The following is a 19,769-nucleotide window of genomic DNA, read 5'->3' as shown; positions in this document are numbered from 1 at the left end:
TACAATTTAGATCAGGTTTGGCCACAGTGCATGGACTAGGAATAAGACAGATGCAAGACAGATGTGACGAGCAGGCTGCACAGGTCTTTAGTACAGTTCACTGCTCAAGTAATATTGAATGTACAACTAGGTGCTTTCCTGATGGAAATATTGAATTGATAATCTTACGCAAATAGGAAAAACCTATGTGCAAAATACACTAGGCCATGCATAAACAACTCAACTGCAGCAGGAAAAAAATCTGTAAAGAGTTACTGCAAACTAAAACATCAACTTTCTGCCGATCAGAAGTGAAAGTGTAGTTTAAACAAATAGCGTGAAACATTAAGGATTTTCTTGAGGACCAGTTTTAGAGGTTGGGACCATTCAACTTACACTTTGATGACAATACATTGCATCCTGGCAATATTGCTTTTTTTGATAATATTACATAATTATTAATAAGGCAACCGCATCCTGATAATAGTGCTTCATTTTGGATTATTATGTATGGTTAAGTCTGTGTATAAAAGCTGGGCTGAAGAGTGACTATCTGACTACAAGCGGGGGAAACAGTTTTCTCATCTGTAAATCCATGGTGACAATATTGTCGAGTCTCTACTAGGGGAGAGAGAGAGAGAGAAAACATTCAATCACAAGAGAAAGAATCATACTCCATGTGATATCATCTCCATCAGATATTTTTTGTAGTTCAGAAAGATGGCACTGGTGAAAAATCACATGCAACATACTATCAATAACATTTGAAATGATTGTTTACATGTAACTTAACTATTTAGTTTTAATTACCCACTCAATATATTGTATAAACATGTATACTGATGGGTGTTGCACAATACGATTTATATCCTTACTTGTGGCATTGGCTATGACTCACTCACTGCTGCATTTACTAGGCCAGTATATTTGGGGACTGCAAATTATATCTGACAATGCCTTATCAAGTATCCTGCACAGACATGGGAAAGAGGTCTCAACAAAGGAAGCCTCCAAAATATCAGCTGCAAGTAAAATTATTTTCAACATTTCATTTACATGTACCTGAATCTTTGTGAGCACGGCTCTGGTAACCCCTGGTTCCCCACCAACTCTGGAGGCTTTGCCTGAAAAGAAAACATGGAAAACAGTTAACCAGTGACTTTGCTGCCTTTTAAAAGAGAAGTATTACTAGAATATAAATAATGAAAGACACAACGGAGAGTACGCTTCTAACTTCAGTCATCTCTTCAGCAACAACTTACATTTATATCACATGTTTAAATGTGCTTAAATGTCCCAAAGCGCTTCACAGGAACTTCATCATACAAAATTCAGCACAGACACATAGTAAGATAGTCGGGCAGATGACCAAAGGCTTATTCAAAAGAAATAGGTTTTAAGGAGTGTCTTTAAAGAGGAGTAAGGTGGAGATGTTTGGGGAAGAAGTTTCAGAGTTTAGGGCCTTGGCAGCTGAAGGCATGGCCGTCGATGGTGGAGTGATGGGATGTGCAAGGGGTTGGAATTGGAGGAGTGTAGGAATCTTGGAGGATTGCAGGACTAGTGAAAGTTACAGAGATAGGGAGGGTGAAGCCATGAAAGAATTATAATCATGGTGAGAATTTTATAATGGAGATGTTGCTGGGGCAGAAGCCAATGTGGGCCAGCGAGGACAGGGGCTGGTGGGTGAATGGTGAATGAGATTTGATGCAAGCCGGAACATATGCATCAGAGTTTTGAATGAGCTCAAATTTATGAAGAATCAAAGATGGGCCAGGAGAGTGTTGGAAAAGTCAAGTCTAGTTGTAAAAGAGGCCTGGATGAGCCCAGGAAGGGCCCGGATTGGGGAATGTTATGGAGGCGGGAACAGATAGTCTTAGTGGTCAGGTGAAAATGTAGTCAGAACAAGGAAGATTGGGGAGGAAGGTGAGCGACTCAGTGTTTTCTCAGATAGAAAGAGTTAAAAAACGCCCTGGTCAGATAGCTCAAACCACTGAATTCACCAGGATGCTGCCTGGGATGAAACATTTAAGTTATGAAGAGAGGTTGGATAGACTTGGGTTGTTTTCGTTGGAGCAGAGAAGACTGAGGGGCGACTTGATCGAGGTGTACAAGATTATGAGGGGCATGGACAGGGTGGATAGGGAGCAGCAGTTCCCCTTTGTTGAAGGGTCAGTCACAAGGGCGCATAAGTTCAAGGTGAGGGGCCGGAGGTTTAGGGGAGATGTGAAGAAAAACTTTTTTACCCAGAGGGTGGTGATGGTCTGGAATGTGCTGCCTGGGAGGGTGGTGGAGGCGGGTTGCCTCACATCCTTGTGTTACTTGAGAGTCTGGGAACAAGATTCCCACTTAGTGATCAGGGGAAGCTGCACCTTCAAAAGTCACCATGCTTCTGGTAGAGGGCTTAAGCAGAGGGATAGGTAGGTGGAACAGACAGACATCCCAGGACAACTGGTGCGTTTTGTAGTGGGAAGTTCCAGTGTGGTATGTGCAAATGTCTTTCACACAAGGAACAGTACAGAGATAAAACGTAATTGTGAAAAGAATTGTCCAATAGTGTTTAAAAAAGAATGACCAGATGGTTAATCTTCATCATGAGCCCATTGATGCTGTGTTTCTGAGGCCAACTGTGGAATTGTAGGGCAAGTTCCATGTGCCTAGGAGGCGAGGCAAACCTAAAGGAAGTTTAGGTCAAAGATAGGGCCTCAACACTGGGGCTCCAATTCAACAACCCATGATTCTCACAACTGCAGCTCCCCACTGGAGAGTAGGAATTACCTTATGTAGTGTGGCCTTGAGGCTTTAACCCATACCACTCTGGGATCAGCCATTGTGTCTTCACTTAGCCCCAGTGCCCCTTACCCCCATTATTCACTTAATTCTCCGATGAGTTCTTAAAAAGAACTTAGCAGCTTGAAAAGAATTAAAAACAGGACTACAGCTTCATGTGTGGGTGCTCACATAGCAGATTCGGTTAGCACTGTGGTCAACAGTAATTTCTGCACATATTCGATTTTATGCCCATGTAAGAAGCTTAGAGAAACATACCGCACCTTTCTTTAAATACATTCTTCGCATGGCATTAATGAGGGACGACTTCCCAACATTTGGTACACCGATTACCATCAGGCAATATTCCAAGTTCTATGGGGAAACAAGATAAATGAGAATATTTCACATTATCTGGTAGTCTAAATGACCTACCACGCCCTAATTCTGAAAGATTGGGCTTGTATACGTTGTATCAATGTAACTTACTCTACAGTCAGTATAGAAATCCAACACAGTGAATTAATCATGAGAAAAGACTATTCTCTCTAGTGTTTCAACTCCCCTATTATAGCCACCACCAAACACATCTTCCCTTCACCCCCCCGGCGGCATTCCGCAGGGATCGTTCCCTCCGGGACACCCTGGTCCACTCCTCCATCGTGCCCTACACCTCAACCCCCTCCCACGGCACCTTCCCATGCAACCGCAGAAGGTGCAACACCTGCCTCTTTACTTCCCCTCTCCTCACCGTCCAAGGGCCCAAACACTCCTTTCAAGTGAAGCAGCATTTCACTTGCACTTCCCTCAATTTAGTCTACTGCATTCGCTGCTCCCAATGCGGTTTCCTCTACATTGGAGAGACCAAATGCAGACCGGGTGTCCTTCGGTCTGTCCGCAAGCATGACCCAGACCTCCCTGTCGCTTGCCATTTCAACACTCCACCCTGCTCTCATGCCCACATGTCTGTCCTTGGCTTGCTGCAACGTTCCAGTGAAGGTCAAGTCAAACTGGAGGAACAGCACCTCATCTTCCGACTAGGCACTTTACAGCCTTCTGGACTGAATATTGAGTTCAAGATTTTTAGATCATGAACTCTCTCCTCCATCCCCACCCCCTTTCCGATCCCCCTTTTTTCCAATAATTTATATAGATTTTTCTTTTCCCACCTATTTCCATTATTTTTAAATGTATTTCCATCCATTGTTTTATCTCTACCTTTTAGCCTATTCTGATCCCTTCCCACCACCCCACCCCAACTAAGGCTATCTGTACCTTGCTTGTCCTGCTTTCTACCCTTAATTAGCACATTCCTTAGATAATATCACCACCTTCAACACCTCTTTGTCCTTTTGTCTATGACATCTTTTGGCTATCTCCACCTATCACTGGCCCTCTATCCAGCTCTACTTGTCCCAACCCCACCCTTAAACCAGTTTATATTCCACCTCTTTTCTATATTTCCTTAGTTCTGTTGAAAAGTCATACGGACTTGAAACGTTAACTGTGTTCCTCTCCGCAGATGCTGTCAGACCTGCTGAGTTTTTCCAGGTATTTTTATTTTTGTTCTCCTATTATAGCATTTGGCCTCATTCCCAAACTCCCTAATGATTTTACTTCCACTGCCCTGACCAGTACATTTTTCTAAAAAATTATCACTCTTCTGAAGAACTATTATAAAAACTATTTCTCACTATCTTAACCTGATGAACTGTTTTTATATGAACTCCTATCAGGATGTATCTATTGAATAAAAGTACCCACAGATACTCATCAATCTACAAATAATATAGGTGATCAGTGTGAGGAACAGGGAATTTTAATCACAACTGTAAGAAAGTCAACACATTTGAACATTTATGTACCGGAACTGAAAGTCATTTCACATTTAAGTTATGTCACAAAAGACATGCTTGATGCCAAATAACGATTTCTAATCCATCAGCAAGAAAACCAAACTGAGCTTTTAAAACACAGATTTTTTAAAATGCAGGCTAAAAGCATGACTTGGGCTCGCAACAAAGATGGTGGCCCAATTTGCATCATTGTACTCTCCATACCACAACCCACTGAGATGTAAACACGCATTTGCAAAGACCCAATCTGCAAAGACCCATCAAGGACAATGGCCTCACTGGAATATGAATTCTACTCCCATTAGCAAGGCATCAAGGCAATCACCTGAGATATTCAACAGGTGGTTCCCAGACACAAACTCATCAAGTTACAATGGGAATACACTAAACCCAATCACTTGAACAATGGGACACTGGCTAAGAGAGAGAGGATTCCCAGGCGTGAACTGAATAAGTCACAAAGTGGAATATCCCGGACACGACCATGTTTGAATCATGTGACAAGCCCAGCCTTCGTGTGTTTGAACTTCTGCTTTCTCTGAGGTAAGAAAACAAGCAGCTGAGATGCTGATGAGAGGACCTGGGTGCAGTCCCTCATTCCTCTCTCTCTCTCTCTCTCCAGCCCACCTTGCAAGCTTCCAACCCTGTTTGCTGACCATGATCATGCAAGGAAGTCCCTGCTGCAGACAGAGGCTTCTTAAAAGAATTCAACCCAGCACTACCATCTCTAGGAGAACAGCCAAGTCAACTGTCTACATAAATCAGAAGCATCGGGACCACCAAAGGAAAATCGCAAGACCACCGAGCTCAGCCTGAAGCCAATCGAGTCACCAAACTGCCGACTGTATACACATTTTATTTCTCTGGACTCTAATCTGATTAATTTATCCTTCCTACTCTGTAATCTATATGTGTGTGTGGGTGGGTGTGTGTGTGTGAGAGAGAGAACTTTGAGTGTGCGTGTGTGTGTAAGTCAAAGCATATTTTTGTTTCTCTTAGATTGGTTCAAGTATAATAAAGCTAACTGCTTTTTTTGTTGAACTCAAGAAAATCTGTCCAATTGGCTCTTTTATGATCACAACGTGTAAACAGTAAAACACTTGACTTGGCAAGTGTATCCTTTTCAAAAAATAACCTGCTGCAGTCAAATGAGGAGAGGGGAAAGAGGGGAGCCATTTGACCCCTCCTCGCCTGATCGTAACAAGAAGCCAAGGTTGAAAACTAAGGTGGAACAAGGCCTGTTTTGAACCTTCTAGATTCTGTGCAGCTGTGCACACATGCAGTTTGGCAGGAACGTTGGAACCCTTCAACACACCTGCAGTTCTCTGGTGACCCCTGTGTTGCTGGACATGTACCGATGCTGTTGTCTGTAACTGCTGTGATTTAGAACCATGTGGTTTACATACAACAGTTTGCTGTTTGATTGTTGTATGCAGTACATATGTGAGCTGGTAGCTCTGACATTAAGCCACTGAATGCACATTATAAACAGTAGCTACTCGAGTTGTTTACCTCTGCTCTGTGAAACCGGTCACCTTTCTGAATGAGCTCTGTAACTGCAGGAACAATCTGCCAAAAATCCAAAGGCAGCAATTAATAAATAAGGCAAAGACCTAAAAAAGTTAAGCATCTGAGGGAAATTACTTATAATTCTGATAAAACAAGATTCTTTCTGGTGCCCTGTTAAACAGAGAGAGTTGAATAAAGAGTTTTAAACATGTCTCACAAAAACGTACTCAGGCACATTCATGGGTTTTGAGCTAAGTATTCCTGTTGTAGACCTTAGTTTGTATTTGCCTGCAATGACATGGTAGTTCAAATGCCAGAATACTGCACGTTCTTGCTGACTACAAAGCGAGAATCGCAGTATAACTGCAGGCGAGACAGTATTTGTTCACCGTTTGGGGACAGGTGCAGGACTGCCTCATGGAGTTGGCATTATTGCATTCCTTCAGCTTCGTATCAGGACCATGCAACACGCGCAACAGCGCTTTTCAAATCATAGTTTAAAATTAATCATTTTAACAGTCAATCCTTGAGGATACTTTGAAGTTTGTACAACCGTAACTTTCCCATCAAGAAATGTCACCAGCAGACAAACAGCATGTTGTACACACAGTAAAGTATCTAATGGACAGGCTTCTGCTTTCCTACTGGAGAATAGTGCGAATAGTCAAAATATCCATCTGACCTTTTCTAAAGCCAGGGAGCAGTGGTAAAACAGAATCTATTTTCTTTATTGAACAAACTGATTCAATTGGCAAAAAATCTTGCACTTGATCCCTTATGAAATTTAAAGTGCATTTGGGATCTGCTAAAGGTGCCACCAGAGTTGACATCCGGTTCTGTCTTACAAATCCACAAGGATATCAGATGCAAAAAGTTAGGTTCCACAGCCGAGATGTTCCTCTTTAGTGGGTCCTGCCATATCGACAATGCGTTGGGATTTTCCTGGTGGCCTGTTTTTCCCAGGCCTCACACTGGCCAATATGGTGGGAATGGGCAGGATTCTTGGCTGCGACCAGCAGTTCATCATGAGGGGAGGAGGGGCTGTCTCCAAGGTAACTGAAGGGAGGTCAAGTTTTAGATTAAAGTTTTAAACAAAGCAGAGGGTAATCTTCCCACATTAGTGTCACTCTGAATATGTTCACATTTGGCTGGATATGCTGAATGGTGGCCATCACTTCCAGGGGAAATCATGGGGCAGACCATCAGGGAACCAGCAGAATGCCGCCCTGATAGATTTCCCATCCCTGTCCTCCCTTTCAAACAAATTCAATCGCAAGTTAAGAACTTACCTTCTTTACGTGTAGGTCCCTGTCCCGTAGGCAGTCCGTGAAGAGAACATTTTGGATTCCTCGTTGTTCCAATTCTCTCAGGATTCTCTAAGCAACAAACAGAGAATGTCCTACTTGAGGCAAAACTTTTTTACTGTCTTAAAGACTAGGGCTTGAAAACAACTCTTTACATCACCAATGTGTGGCCATATTTATGTCTGGCTTCAGTCAGATACTAAATTTCATTCTCCAACTTTCATTTCAATGCTTTTCAGAACTAAATCCACCAAATACAGTTTTCACATCTGTCCTTGTGTTCTGCTGTGGAATCAGGGGTTTTTCTACAAAAGTGATTTGGCTTCAAAAGTACTCCATTGGCTCCATGAAGCACTTTGGGACATCCTTGAGGACATGGTAGGTGCTATGTAAATGCAACAAGTCTCTTGTCTTTCTTTAATGTACGATTCTTTCAGAGAGGAGGATTTGGCTCCTACTCTATAAGTTGCATTTGATTCTGGAACCTAGAAGAAAACAGCTTTATAATTATTGTATAATACAAGAACAGCAACTATTGCTATAACTTGTCACCCAAAATATCAATGACCCTGCTTGTCTCAAATCTTATTATCCATGAGATCTTATACCGTAACAGGATGATGACAAAGCTAATCCTATTTTTCAAGAGTTGGTGAATTTCCACACAACATTAATGATAGGATATTGTGCTCAGTAAATACAACCTGCAGAACTGCAGATTATGGGCCAGTGGCTGGATAAGCACTGTGTAAGGCAGGGACAGCCTTGCAGTATTCTCCATGTAACATGCCGTACTGCGGCCAAGTTCTTATAGCTCAATTAGAAATAGTAAATGCAGCAAGGTGGCAGAGCCAGGGCACTGCATCATAGAGTGGCACCTTTGGGTTGACGCCCACATACCAAATTTCCAACTTCAACAGGTCAATGTCAAACCGTCAGAGCTGTGGTAATAGAAGGAAAATACTGCAGTCGCTGAAGATTATCAGGTCCCGCTTCCTTGTCCACTTTAAGTACAGAAAGTACTACTGTGGGCCTCTCCATAGGGAAGCGCAAATCAGAGGGAAGTCACTGTGAACTTCCGCTACATTTTCCCCTAAATAGAAATACAAGTATCACATGGAGAAATTGGGAAATAGCATGCAGTTACAGTGCTATCTACAGCTCAGCTCATTACAGTACGCACCTGTTTATTTGTTAAATCAGCTAAATCCATTTTGTTTAGGACCAGTAGATGGGGTCTGGCACCCAAGGTCTCCTCAAACACAGGGTTACGCCCAGACAGAGGAATGTAATATTGATAGTCAAGGATTGTTGTATGTAGAAATGTAGTTTACAGCCATGAACATACTGCAACTTTAATTAAAGCCACAATGAATGTTATTAATCTATTCTTCTGCAGATATCAAATTATCCATCACCATGGAAATGGACTAGCTATGGTGTTACCCTTTGTTTGAAGCCCAGCCTACAATACAACTGAGACAGGTCACTTAAAAGAAAATGGTGTGGTAATACTAATCCATTCAAATTGGCTCTCTGGTGATACTGGAATATCCCAATCACTGGTTTCTAACGTGTGGTGTGGGAGATTTCCCACTGAGTTTATCACATAGACCAGGGAGGACCGAGGCTCCATCCATGGCTTCTTTGAGTAAACTGATCTCAGCCAGGATTGTGGTAGGAGTGTCAATGGTTAAATAGCTTGCCAACATTATCATGACTTTTCCACATCTGGAGTCTGCTTCAGTTGGTCAAGTGTTCAATCCCTACTCCTGGAGCTGTGTGCATTTAATAGGCTGTACAGAGGGAGTGCTGCACTCTGGGTTATGGCTGAACAAGCTGGCATTAAAGATCTTGTGGCATTATTTGAAGAAGAACCAGGGAATTTTCCAGTCTTCAGCAACAATGCTTCCTCAAATATCTGATTATTCATCTCACTGTGGGACCTTGCAGTGCACACAATAGCTGCCACATTGGTTTGCATAACATCAGGCACAGCACTTCAAAATAAGTCATTGCGATATTTCTGTTATGAGTCAACAAGTCTTTCCTTTCAATAAAACTTTGAATGTGTGACACTATCTAGAGAGGGAGAATGAGCGTCTCAGAGGGTTATGGGCCTGGAATAGACAATAGAGATTGGGAGGGCAAGGCCATCAAAGGATTTGAAAACAAAGGTGACAATTTTAAAATTGAGGCATTGCTTGACTGGGAGCCAATGTAGCAAACACATGGGTGATGGGCAAATGAGACTTGGTGTGATTAAGGAGATGGGCAGAGTTTTGAATGAGATTAAGCTAATGGAGGGTGGACATTAGTGGGCCAGCCAGGAGGACATTGGAATAGTCACATCTAATAGTAACAAAGGCATGGATGAGGCTTTCAACAGCAGATAAACTGATGTAGAGGCTGAGTTGGCGATGTTGCTGAGGTGGAAACAGGCAGTCTTAGTGATGATTGGATATGTGGTCGGAAACTTATCTCGGGGTCAAATATGATACCAAGGTTTCGAACAGACTGGTTTGGTCTCAGACAACTTCCAGGGAAGAGCGATGGAGTTGGTGGCCGTAGAACAGAGTTTGTGGTGGGGGTCAGAAGACAATAGCTTTGTTCTTCCCAATATTTAGTTGGAAGTAATTTCTGCTCATCCAGTGCTTGACGTGAGGTAAGAAGTATGCCAGCTTAGTGATGGAGTCAAGAGAAGTTGTAGTGAGGTAGAGCTGGTTATTGTGTAGAACACAATGCTTTTTTTTTGGATGATGTTTCCTAGTAATAGCGTGTAGATAAGGGAGGGTGTCAAGGATAGATTCTTGGGGGAACAGCAGGAAAAGAAGCCATTTCAAGTGATTCTCTGGCCACAACTGAATAGATAAGAATGGAGTCTCACCCAGCTGGACGTGTTGGAGGAGGATGGTGTGGTCAACTATGTCAAAAGCTGCAGACAGGTTGAGGGAATAGTTTAACACTATCACAGTCACATAGGGTGTTATTTATGATTTTGATAAGAGTCATGTGACGTGGAAGGAGTTTGATTGGAAATTCAAACATGAAACTCCGGGAAATATAGGCATGGATTTGGGGGCCAATATCACGTTCAAGGAATTGGGAAAGAAGGTTGAAGATTAGACAGTAGCTTGCAAGGACAAAAGCATCTAGAATCACAGAGTCACAATCAAATTGGAGTTCCGCAAGGGTCAGTGTTGGGACCACAACTTTTCACTTTATACATTAATGATCTAGATGAAGGAACTAAGGGCATCCTGGCTAAGTTTGCAGATGATACAAAGATAGGTGGAGGGACAGGTAGTATTGAGGAGGCGGGGAGGCTGCAGAAGGATTTGGACAGGTTAGGAGAATGGGCAAAGAAGTGGCAGATGGAATACAACGTGGGGAAGTGTGAGGTCATGCCCTTTGGTAGGAAGAATAGAGGCATAGACTATTTTCTAAATGGGGAGAGAATTCAGAAATCTGGAGTGCAAACGGACTTGGGAGTCCTAGTCCAGGATTCTCTTAAGGTTAACTTGCAGGTTGAGTCGGTAGTTAGGAAGGCAAATGCAATGTTGGCATTTATTTCAAGAGGGCTAGAATATAAAAGCAGGGATGTGCTGCTGAGGCTTTATAAGGCTCTGGTCAGACCACATTTAGAATATTGTGAGCAATTTTGGGCCCCGTATCTCAGGAAGGATGTGCTGGCCCTGGAGAGGGTCCAGAGGAAGTTCACGAGAACGATCCCAGGAATGAAAGGCTTAACATATGAAGAACGTTTGAGGACTCTGGGACTATACTCGATGGAGTTTAGAAAGATGAGGGGGGATCTGACTGAAACTTACAGAATACTGAAAGGCCTGGATAGAGTGGACGTAGGGAAGATGTTTCCATTAGTAGGAGAGACTAGGACCCGAGGGCACAGTCTCAGAGTAAAGGGAAGACCTTTTAGAACAGAGATGAGGAGAAACTTCTTTAGCCAGAGAGTGGTGAATCTATGGAATTCATTGCCACAGAAGGCTGTGGAGGCCAGGTCATTGAGTGTATTTAAGATCGAGATAGATAGGTTCTTGATTGGTAAGGGGATCAAAGGTTACGGGGAGAAGGCGGGAGAATGGGGTTGAGAAACTTATCAGCCATGATTGAATGGCAGAGCAGACTCGATGGGCCGAATGCCCTAATTTCTGCTCCTAGGTCTTATGGTCTTATCACAGTGCAGAAGAGGCCTTTTGGCCCATCGAGTCTGCACCGACACGTGAGAAACACCTGACCTACCTACCTAATCCCATTTACACAGAAGAGTGGGTTTTTTTTGAGAGGGCTGATGACAGCAGATTTGAAGAAGTGGGAACAGTACCTGTGGAGAGAGAACCATTAGCACTGTCAACACCTAGCAGTTACATAAATGTTGTTTTCTAATATTAGCTAGCATGGGGGCCAGGAAGGAAAGTTGGATGGTCAGCAGTTGAATGGGATTAGGGTGGAAGGATTCGGAGGTGGGTCTCATGGCCAAGATGAGTTTGAAGTGGGCATGAGGGAAGACAGAAGAGACATGAAAGAGAAATGAGAATTCAAGCTACAACAGAGATGAACCTTAGGGGATGCTTGGCCTGGTGCACTAGGGGAAGGGACGGAAGTGACAAAGAAGTTCATGAACTTCTTGCACTTGTTATCAGAGGTGAGAGTGGAGGAGGCAACAGGGAGGGGGTTTAACAAGATGATTTGCAACAGAGAAAATAAGATGGGGATTACGTTTGCATTCCAAGATGACTGCACACCAGGAGCAAAGCCCCACTAAACTTGCCCCATCGGTCTAATTTTACCATGGGGCTGATGGTGGGTTAAACACAAGAAGGGTTTGAATTGAAAATGAAGCAAGTATATTTTGTGTAGGTCAACTAAATAATTAATGCACTTTGTTTATTAAAGTACCAATATAGTGCACCGTCATTTTTAAATACAAATGCCTAATTTTCCAGATGCTTAAGTACCTAGGTAGAATTTTGAGGTAAATTGTAGAAAAGAGAAGTCAAAGGATATTCTGGCATCATGAACTTCAATAATGCAATCCACTTTTTTCAGACTGGCTTGCATCTTTTTAAGTCCTAGGGTAAAACAGAAACAGGCTTCAGGTTATGGACTATAGTTCTGTAAAGTAAAAGTAATCTACCTTTTTCCCCATTATTGGCAAAATTTAAATGTGCGGGCAACGCGGTTGCATAGTGAGGAAAAAAAAACTTCTTTGAGAACATGTGGTGAGTCTCACTGGGGTTTTCCTGCCTCTTTACTATAACTTTGTTAGAATAGCTATGAAAACCCAGACTAGTCAAAGGGGTAAAATACAAGAGTTGGTCACCTCAGCTGCTCTTGGACACCTCCTGGATGGAAGCCAGTCAGAACAGCATTGCCTGAAGTAAACAACGCAGTCCTTTCAGCCAGGTTACATAATGTGAATAACATATTGAAGGAAAGAAAATCTCTAACAGGTTTTATCATTTTGATTTTAAATGCCTTATTAAGGGATGAAGAAAATGCTACAATAAGCAATTCAAGCATCATCACCTCTAAAATCCGAACTTTAATCTGGCCCAGGCTGGGGGAAGAAAACATCCTCTATTAATCCTGTTGAGATCCAATGTGCAATGTGTTTGACAGCTTTAACCCAGCATCTAGTGCGTTGAGTACACAGCACAAAGGTCCCCATAACTGGGCACAATCCGACATACTCTGTGGCCACAATAGCGGCCGACATGGAAAATGGGAGGTATTCACACTAGAGCAACAAATGCGCTTTTCTGGGCCACATTGAATTAGAGTAGAAGGAGCTTTATGTTCTATCTGTCACAGAAAAATCCAGTGACAGGCCAATGGACGGACTCTATGGAGTCCACTTATTTCAATTTTAAACCTGTAGTCTTAAGAAGCTGATTCATCACATCTACTAGCTTAACCATCCCACTCCTTCCACCACTGACACACCATGTCTGTACACTATCTGTTGGATCCTTTGCAACAAGCTGCCGTCTTCAGCAACAACTCCCAAAGCCGCAATCTTCTACACCCAGAGGTGAAAGTGCATCAAATGCCAGGGAATATCACCCCTACATTTCCACCCAAAATTGCACAACAACCTGGACTGGACAATATATTTTTGTTCCTTCATTGTTGCTGGGTCAAAATCCTGGAACTCCCAACTCAACGCCATTCTGGGTACACCTTCACCACACAGGCAGCAGCAGCTCAAGAAGGCAACCCACTCCCACCACCTTCTCAATGGCAACCGAGAATAAGCTGTTTTGCCAGCGACACCAACATCCCAAGAAAACTCCATGGGGTGCCATTTCACATCAGGCACCAAGGCATTTCTGTTTCACTAAACAATTGAAACTTACTCAAACTTCAAAGGAGGGTTCCTCGAATAAAGATATTAACACAAAAAATGTTAAAACAAAAATTCAACTAAGTTCAGCGGAGATGTTCAACAGTGCTATGGCTGGGAGCAACTAAAAACCCTGTTATAGTCCTGCCCTCATTATTATAATTGATCTTCCAGTTAAAAGGTGTACAGCAATGAGGCTGTGACAATGGAAGAAGATAAGATCATAAGCCATAAGACATAGGAGCAGAAATTAGGCCATTCGGCCCATCGAGTCTGCTCTGCCATTCAATCATGGCTGATAAGTTTCTCAACCCCATTCTCCCGGCAAGCAATAAAGCTACAAGTATGGGATAATAAGAGAGATACAAGAAAGCTGAAGAATGAGACGTTATTTTCCAATCAGTCTGGTCAGATGATCTAAAACTCAACTAGCTATAAAAAGGAAAATTAACAGCAGGGTCACAATTAGTAAGCAAGTGTGTAGCTCATGACACAAGTGATTGTAATAGAAATATGTGACAACCTAATAAAGAAAAATCTAAACACATGGAGAGAACGACTATATTTTCGCAGATGACGACTAACTGGTGTCAACTCCCTAGCTGGATTGTCTGTTTATTAATGGTACATGCCATTATAGCCTCAAGGTTGTTGCTAAATAGTCAAAATCCAAAGGCATCTTCATGAAGTCTGCTTCAATTTATTCAAGGAAACAGTGATGTCGACACGTTCCTGTGACAGGGGCTGTGAGCTGTCTCTCGAACATAATCTAAGATCACAGCTTTTCAAGCCGGTCTCTCTGGGCTTTAGGGTGCTAACTGTTTTTCAGATTTCTGTCCACACATCATGAGATTTTATCATTTTACTTTATATGTTGACCGACATGTTCTGCAATAATAGCACTGTATTCCTCTGGGTAGTTAGCAGTGTCCTTTGGAAGTTAGGATATGGGGATCCCTGGGAGTACATCGACAATTTGAGGCAGCTTGAAGAGCACTGCTTAAAACAGATAATTATTATACCTCAGTCCTTATTTTCAGTTGGACTGCAAACCACTAATTTCTTGTCTCTGTCTAGTTTTTTTTAATGAGAATAATTAATTTTTTGGCACTGGGAATCCACATTAGAAATACATAAGCTATTCTTTGCCTTTTAGTTTTAAACAATGTAAGGAACATATCTTTTTATTTCTGTTGGACTGTTGTAAAGAACATATCTTTTTATTTTCTGTTGAACTGTGGGTTGGAGTTACAATGGCTGAAAGCTGAAAGACATGTCCACTGGAACAGGATGAGAGATATATACAATGTTGCAGTCCTGGAACAGAGTGTGCCACGAAAGACAGGATGGTGTCGGAAAGGAGTCCTGGACCAAGGGAGCTGCACGACAACAGCATTTTAATTGGCTCCTGACCAGACGACTAAAGTTTTGTGTGAAGAGCAGGGCAGCAGAAAGCTCCCGGCCTGCAAAGAGAAAACATTTAAAATCTCTTTTCCTCACATCTCTATAACCTGCTCTCTGAGGAAACCCCTTCAAAAAGGAACAGGGAAAATCACTGTTAGACATTGAAAAGCAAGTTCTCAACCAGTGAACTAAATATTGAAAGTGCTGGAAGACCCACCTCGTGTCATCAACAAGAACTGAAAGGAATTTGGAAGGCATCAATCAAAATCAACCCATCAAATCCTGTACTCCAGATTGGTGCTATTGAACTGTTTTTTCCCACCCTTAAAATCCACGTTGTGTGTGTCTTGTGTGTATATAGGGATTTAAGGGGGTAGGGTTTAAGTTATAGCGTTAGAAGTTAGCAGTTCATATTTCTTCCTTTCGCCACTAGTTAAAGACAGTTTGTTCAATAAACCGTTATTTACTTATTAAGTTTACAAACCTGGTGCTCGTATTCTGTTAACCTAAATTAAACAGTTAGGTAGAATTGGGGCAATCTGGTGGTTTGGTCAAACTTTTTGCATTTGCCACAGCTCAGGGAGCAGTGGGGTTTGACATTACAGCGCACTATCCCCAATGAGTCGTCACAACAAGAAATCTAATTGATATCACAGGGCTCAAGCCTTGCTGTAAAATCTTAAGACACGTTCAAAATGAAAGGTGTGTTGAATGCAATGTTTCACGGATAGGCTTCTTTAGTTGCTAACCGGTGAGAGGAAGCCTGTAATTCCAGAGCACAGCAGCTTTTGTTGTGATTTTGGATGACAAGAGACTCCACAGCTGTTGACACGGAATATGTAACCATGACGTAACTTGCACACCCATTTGCACCTACAGGAGCTGTGATTATTTTCCTTCAAACTGATGGTAAATCAAAATGCCGCACATCATAAGTGATTGTCACTCAATGACAAATGCTGGCTCCAGACTCACCTTGACACTTCTATTTAAACTAATCTTTACTGGCTACCACTGCCAGTTAAAATGGTATCAGAGTAATAACCATATGAAAGAAAATAAGACCAACTTTTTGCAAATCCATTTAAATATATGCAGATATTCATTTCTGAGTATTACTGAGAAAAGAGACAAGCTGTCGGAGATTTTTGTCCTGCACTCATCAGGACAGACCCAAGAATACAAAATTTCAAGGGAGCAACAATTTATGCTGCATGAGAAAAGGGTGCTGACTGGTTGGCAAGTTGGCACTGATTGGTCCAGGCATTACCATGGAGAATGCACCAGGGAGCTATCATTCCCCTCCCCATCCCCTATGCTTTTGTTTAATTCAAAACAGGCGCAATTCCGAGATAAATTCCTCTTGCCTACAGAGGACAGGTCCTTGAGTATGAAAATGTGCAGCTTCTAGCAAGCGTAAGTGAGCCACATTGTGAGCCTGACTGATAATCTTAAATTGGTTGTCAGTGTAATTCTTAGCACACACAGGATTGTTCAGAAAGTGCTGCCCAATCACAGATTCACATCTAATATTAGGCATTGTGTTCCGATGCTCGCGAGAAGCTACGTATATTGTGACACAGTGACCAGTGGTTCCAGAACTGGGACACTGCATAGGGCTGCAGACAGCCTGACTTGCTGGCCCGCAGGCCCACTGACCCACAGACTCACTGACCCACAGAACCCGCACCCCCCCACCCCGATCTACAGACTTACTGACCCAAAGGCCCTCTGAGCCACAGATTCTCTGAACCCCTGACCCTCCAGCTGGCAAACCCCTTCACGCCCCTCACCCACAATCTACACACTCACTGTCCCAAAGACCTCCCTGCAGATCCACAAATCCCCTACCCACACCCCCTAACTGCCTCACCCACACACTGACCCATGCTCCCTGATCGTCACTCTCTGACCCACACTGCAAGAGCCAGAGACCCCCTGACCCACAGGCCCCCTGACCTTCAGGCTGTCTGACCCCCTGATCATTTAAACTGCATAACCCTCCCACACCCGATCCACAGAATCACTGACCCAAACACCCCACTGCAGACCCACAGGCCCCCAACCCACACTCACCGACCCCCTGACCCTCACTCACCGACCCAGACACTCCATGATCAACACACACTGAACCAGAGGTCCTTTGACACTAGCTTGCTGACCCTGACCCTCACCCACTGACCCAGAGACTCCCTGGCCTCACTGTCTGACTCAGAGACCCCTTGCCCCTTCACTGACCCAGGGGACCCCTGACTCTCACTCAGTGACCCAGAGATCCCCTGACCCTCACTCACTGACCCCCACTTACTGTCCCAGAGACACCCTGACCCTCACTCACTGACCCAGAGACTCCCTGACCCTTCACTGTCCCAGAGACACCCTGACCCTCACCCACTGACCCAGAGACATCCTGACCCTCACTCACTGACCCAGAGACTCCCTGACCCTCACTCACTGACCCAGGGACCCCCTGACCCTCACCCACTGACCCAGGGACCCCCTGACCCTCACTCACTGACCCTCACTCACTGACCCAGGGACCCCCTGACCCTCACCCACTGACCCAGGGACCCCCTGACCCTCACTCACTGACCCTCACTCACTGACCCAGGGACCCCCTGACCCTCACCCACTGACCCAGGGACCCCCTGACCCTCACTCACTGACCCAGGGACCCCCTGACCCTCACCCACTGACCCAGGGACCCCCTGACCCTCACTCACTGACCCTCACTCACTGACCCAGAGACTCCCTGACCCTCACTCACTGACCCAGGGACTCCCTGACCCTCACTCACTGACCCTCACTCACTGACCCAGGGACCCCCTGACCCTCACCCACTGACCCAGGGACCCCCTGACCCTCACTCACTGACCCAGGGACCCCCTGACCCTCACCCACTGACCCAGGGACCCCCTGACCCTCACTCACTGACCCAGAGACTCCCTGACCCTCACTCACTGACCCAGGGACTCCCTGACCCTCACTCACTGACCCAGGGACCCCCTGACCCTCACCCACTGACCCAGGGACCCCCTGACCCTCACTCACTGACCCTCACTCACTGACCCAGGGACCCCCTGACCCTCACCCACTGACCCAGGGACCCCCTGACCCTCACTCACTGACCCAGGGACCCCCTGACCCTCACCCACTGACCCAGGGACCCCCTGACCCTCACTCACTGACCCTCACTCACTGACCCAGAGACTCCCTGACCCTCACTCTGACCCAGGGACTCCCTGACCCTCACTCACTGACCCTCACTCACTGACCCAGAGACTCCCTGACCCTCACTCACTGACCCAGGGACTCCCTGACCCTCACTCACTGACCCAGGGACCCCCTGACCCAAGCCCGCACCTTTCGCCATGTGTCCGGGGAACCATTTGGCCAGGTCGCGGTTGCCGAAGTCGAAGCTCTGGCGGAGCCGGAGCCGGAGCGCGGCCTGTGCCGCTCGGCAGCTCATGGAGCCTCCAGCCGCTCTGCCCGCCTCCCGCCGGGGCCGGACCCTCACTGGAGGCCCGGGGCCGGCTCCTCTCCCCGGGAACAGCCGCTTCACTCCCGGTTCAAACCCAGAGCAACAGAGGCGCCACCCCGGAGGCCGAACCGTTTCCTCCGCCTGAGAGCAGGGACCGTCTCCAAATCACCCTGAATCCAGGGACCGTCTCCAAATCACCCAGAACCCAGGGACCGTCTCCAAATCACCCTGAATCCAGGGACCGTCTCCAAATCACCCTGAACTCAGGGACCGTGTCCAAATCACCCTGAATCCAGGGACCGTCTCCAAATCACCCTGAACTCAGGGGCCGACTCCAAATCAGTCTGAACCCAGGGACCGTGTCCAAATCACCCTGAATCCAGGGACCGTCTCCAAATCACCCTGAACTCAGGGGCCGACTCCAAATCAGCCTGAATCCAGGGACCGTGTCCAAATCACCCTGAACACAGGGGCCGACTCCAAATCAGCCTGAACCCAGGGACCGTCTCCAAATTACCCTGAACCTAGGGACCGTCTCCAAATCAGCCTGAACCCAGGGGCCATCTCCAAATCACCCTGATACCAGGGACCGTCTCCAAATCAGCCTGAACCCAGGGACCGTCTCCAAATCACCCTGAACCCTGGGGCTGTCTCCAAATCAGCCTGAACCCAGGGACCGTCTCCAAATCACCCTGAACCCAGGGACCGTCTCCATTTGAACATACGAAATTGAAGCAGAAGTAGGCCATTCGGCCCCTTGAGCTCAACCATTCAATAAGGTCATGGCTGATCTGTTTGTGTTTCGAGTTCCACATTCCCATCTATCCCCGATAACCTTTGAATCCCTTGCCTAACAAAAACCTATCTACATCTGCCTTAAAAATATTCAATGACCCCGCCTCCACTGCCTTCTGACACAGAGAGTTCCAAAGTCGCACAACTCTCTGAGAGAAAAAAATTCTCCTCATCTCTGCCCTAAAAGGGTGACCCCTAATTTTAAAACAGTGGCCCCTAGTTCTGGACTCACGCACAAGAGGAAACATCCTTTCCATGTCCACCTTTTCAAGACCATTCAGGATCTTATATACTTCAATCAAGTCACCCTT

The 19,769-nt window shown here is 45.0% G+C and overlaps 1 protein-coding gene across 1 annotated transcript in view; it reads right to left on the bottom strand.

Annotated features, from left to right (window-relative positions):
• Positions 1-18,837, bottom strand: part of mtg1 (mitochondrial ribosome-associated GTPase 1) — a 29,502-nt gene extending 10,665 nt beyond the window's left edge. Inside the window, exons 1-7 of the mRNA XM_078530755.1 lie at positions 18,546-18,837; positions 12,440-12,504; positions 8,598-8,702; positions 7,400-7,486; positions 6,114-6,170; positions 3,030-3,120; positions 1,042-1,103 (exon numbers count right to left, since the gene is read on the bottom strand). Of these exons, the coding sequence (XP_078386881.1) occupies positions 1,042-1,103; positions 3,030-3,120; positions 6,114-6,170; positions 7,400-7,486; positions 8,598-8,702; positions 12,440-12,504; positions 18,546-18,651 (573 nt within the window). The 5' untranslated portion in view covers positions 18,652-18,837. The remainder of the gene's footprint in view (positions 1-1,041; positions 1,104-3,029; positions 3,121-6,113; positions 6,171-7,399; positions 7,487-8,597; positions 8,703-12,439; positions 12,505-18,545) is intronic.
• Between the last annotated feature and the right edge of the window lie 932 nt (positions 18,838-19,769).

The sequence above is a fragment of the Cetorhinus maximus genome, chromosome 27 (genome assembly GCF_964194155.1).
Source record: "Cetorhinus maximus chromosome 27, sCetMax3.hap1.1, whole genome shotgun sequence".
NCBI lineage: Eukaryota > Metazoa > Chordata > Chondrichthyes > Lamniformes > Cetorhinidae > Cetorhinus > Cetorhinus maximus.
The sequence above is the reverse complement of the archived record's forward strand: the minus strand, read 5'-3'. Positions and strand labels throughout refer to the sequence as shown.